The 2,500-nt window shown below is 49.7% G+C and overlaps 1 protein-coding gene across 24 annotated transcripts in view; it reads left to right on the top strand.

Moving 5' to 3' along the window:
• LOC135114746 (transcriptional activator protein Pur-beta-like) overlaps positions 1-2,500 on the top strand; it is a 113,958-nt gene that overhangs the window by 95,254 nt on the left and 16,204 nt on the right. For 5 of the 24 annotated variants that reach the window (XM_064030760.1, XM_064030765.1, XM_064030766.1 and 2 more), the window contains exon 2: positions 1,536-1,680. The exons of the other annotated variants lie outside the window; for them this stretch is intronic. In XM_064030760.1, coding sequence (XP_063886830.1) covers positions 1,596-1,680 — 85 coding nt within the window. In that variant the 5' untranslated portion in view covers positions 1,536-1,595. The remainder of the gene's footprint in view (positions 1-1,535; positions 1,681-2,500) is intronic. 24 annotated transcript variants of the gene reach the window in all.

Here is a 2,500-nt window from a genome sequence, read left to right as displayed (position 1 = left end):
GTGAGTCGAGTGCCCTTTCGCGTGTGCTGAGTGGCTTAGTGACGCAGGTGAACGAGCGAACAGATGAGCAGGTGTATAGCTAACAAGCCAATAGATAATAGCAGAGTCTGTAGAAGTGATATGCTGGTAGAATGTGCGTGTTTAGGTGTGTAAAGCAGGGTATGGGAGTGATGTGTTAGTGTGAGGCAGGTTAGGTAGGTGAGGGCTTATTTATCCACGCCACCCACCACTGCTAGAACAGTAACAAGGACCTGCAGATAGCCCTCGACTGCCTTCTCCTCAGGGAACTAGTTGAGTTAAATGAGAAACCGGTTTGCGTGAGACTATGCGTGGCTACTGCAAGTGGTGGTGGTGGTGGTGGTGAATGGTGATGACTGGCGTGAATAGTGGTAGTAGTGATAGTGCGAGTGTGCGTGGCGTTACGGTGGTGATGGTGTTGAACGAGTAAATGGTGATGATAGTAGTGTGAGGGAAGGGAGAGACGGGGGGTGGAGGGGAGTGTCTAAATTGTGATTGGAAATTTTGAACGTGGCGCAAATAATTTTAATTAGAGAGAGAGAGAGAGAGAGAGAGAGAGAGAGAGAGAGAGAGAGAGAGAGAGAGAGAGAGAGAGAGAGAGAGAGAGAGAGCAAGCAAAACCTGTACAAACCAGCCACCCAGCCTACCAACCTGTCCCCACACACACACACACACACACACACACACACACGGAAAAAAAAAAAATAGTGGCGGTCAGGGCCGTTCACTATACGGCTTGAGGAAGAAGAGGTGGAGGATGAGGATGAGAGAGAAGGATAAGAGAGGCAGCAATGACGGAGACCAGGACAAGAGGAGGGGGAGGAGGAGGAAGGAGAGGATCATCATAAAACTAACCTTGTGAAAAGCAATAAATAAGCCATAAAAGAAAGGCTGAATGCGCGTGGAATGAATTGTAAATCGTGGGGCAGGAGTGGAAGCAGATGGGGCACCAATCCCTCTGTTGAGAAAGGCACGGCTTGGTGAGGCAGGCAGTGTTACACCACCACCACCGCCACCCAGCATCCCCCATCCCACGCACCCGTTCACAAGATTATTTATTTGTTCTATTTTGCTCCCCTTCAGGCTCTCTTCCCGTCGTTCTCGTTCTCGTCCTCGTCCTCCTCCTTGCTCTTCTTCGTCATCCGCGCCTACCTGTGACTCAAACTTGGTGATGGTGGTGGCAATAGTGATAGTTTGTTCACAACCTCCATCACCAGCAAAATTCGTGATCGTGGTGGTTCTGGTGGCTTAGATGGTGTTGAGGGCTTTGGAAATGTTCGCTTCATCTTTATTACCATTACATGTGCAGTGATGTGTAATGGTGATGAATGGTGAAGGGAGTACATTAACCGCATCACTCACCACTCGCCACTACCAAAATTATTGCAGTAGTGATGACTGGTGGTGAGGAGAGGCGCAAATTTAACCCCCACCACTTGAACCACCACTTTACCACTATTACCACCACCACCACTACCACCGCCACAGCCATTATCACAACCCCCTCCCTCACACAGTGAATTCAGAGCACAGTAGCGTACTCTTGTGTTTGCGAATAGCACAGTAAGCGCGGCGTAATGAGGATCTTAGAGTCTGAACGAAGGCCCCATAGCCCTGTGGAGGCGCTGTCGGCGAAGATGGGCGCCCTCTACGAAGATAAAGGTTAGTTAATGGGATGTTTTTAAGTACATATACAACCCTGATTGTTATGATGGTTATTGTTGTTATATTGTACGTGTTGAGGTAGTCTTTTCGTACTGTCCTTTTCCCCTATCGATTAGAGAGAGAGAGAGAGAGAGAGAGAGAGAGAGAGAGAGAGAGAGAGAGAGCGCACGTGGAAGGTCATCGCCCTCGCAGGCACTCGGTCGATTGCTTGTGTGCCTCCTCCTCCTCCTCCTCCTCCTCCTCCTCCTCCTCCTCCTCCTCCTCCTCCTCTGCCACTCCACGTCTCCGCGGCACCATCGTCCTTGAAAGGGGGGCAGTCTCTCTCTCTCTCTCTCTCTCTCTCTCTCTCTCTCTCTCTCTCTCTCTCTCTCTCTCTCTCTCTCTCTCTCTCTCTCTCTCTCTCTCTCTCTCTCTCTCTCTCTCTCTCTCTCTCTCTCTCTCTCTCTCACACACACACACACACACACACACACACACACACACACACACACACACACACACACACACACACACACACACACACACACACACACACACATTTCTGAGGCTTAGAACATCGAGAGAGAGAGAGAGAGAGAGAGAGAGAGAGAGAGAGAGAGAGAGAGAGAGAGAGAGAGAGAGAGAGAGAGAGAGAGAATTTTTTTGTCTATGTATACAATATATGGTGCTCTATCTCTCTCTCTCTCTCTCTCTCTCTCTCTCTCTCTCTCTCTCTCTCTCTCTCTCTCTCTCTCTCTCTCTCTCTCTCTCTTTGTCCTCTGTCCATGTCATCGCAGCAACAGCGTTGGTTCAGGTGAGAGAGAGAGAGAGAGAGAGA

Source organism: Scylla paramamosain, chromosome 28 (genome assembly GCF_035594125.1).
Source record: "Scylla paramamosain isolate STU-SP2022 chromosome 28, ASM3559412v1, whole genome shotgun sequence".
Taxonomy (NCBI): Eukaryota; Metazoa; Arthropoda; class Malacostraca; order Decapoda; family Portunidae; genus Scylla; species Scylla paramamosain.
The sequence above is the reverse complement of the archived record's forward strand: the minus strand, read 5'-3'. Positions and strand labels throughout refer to the sequence as shown.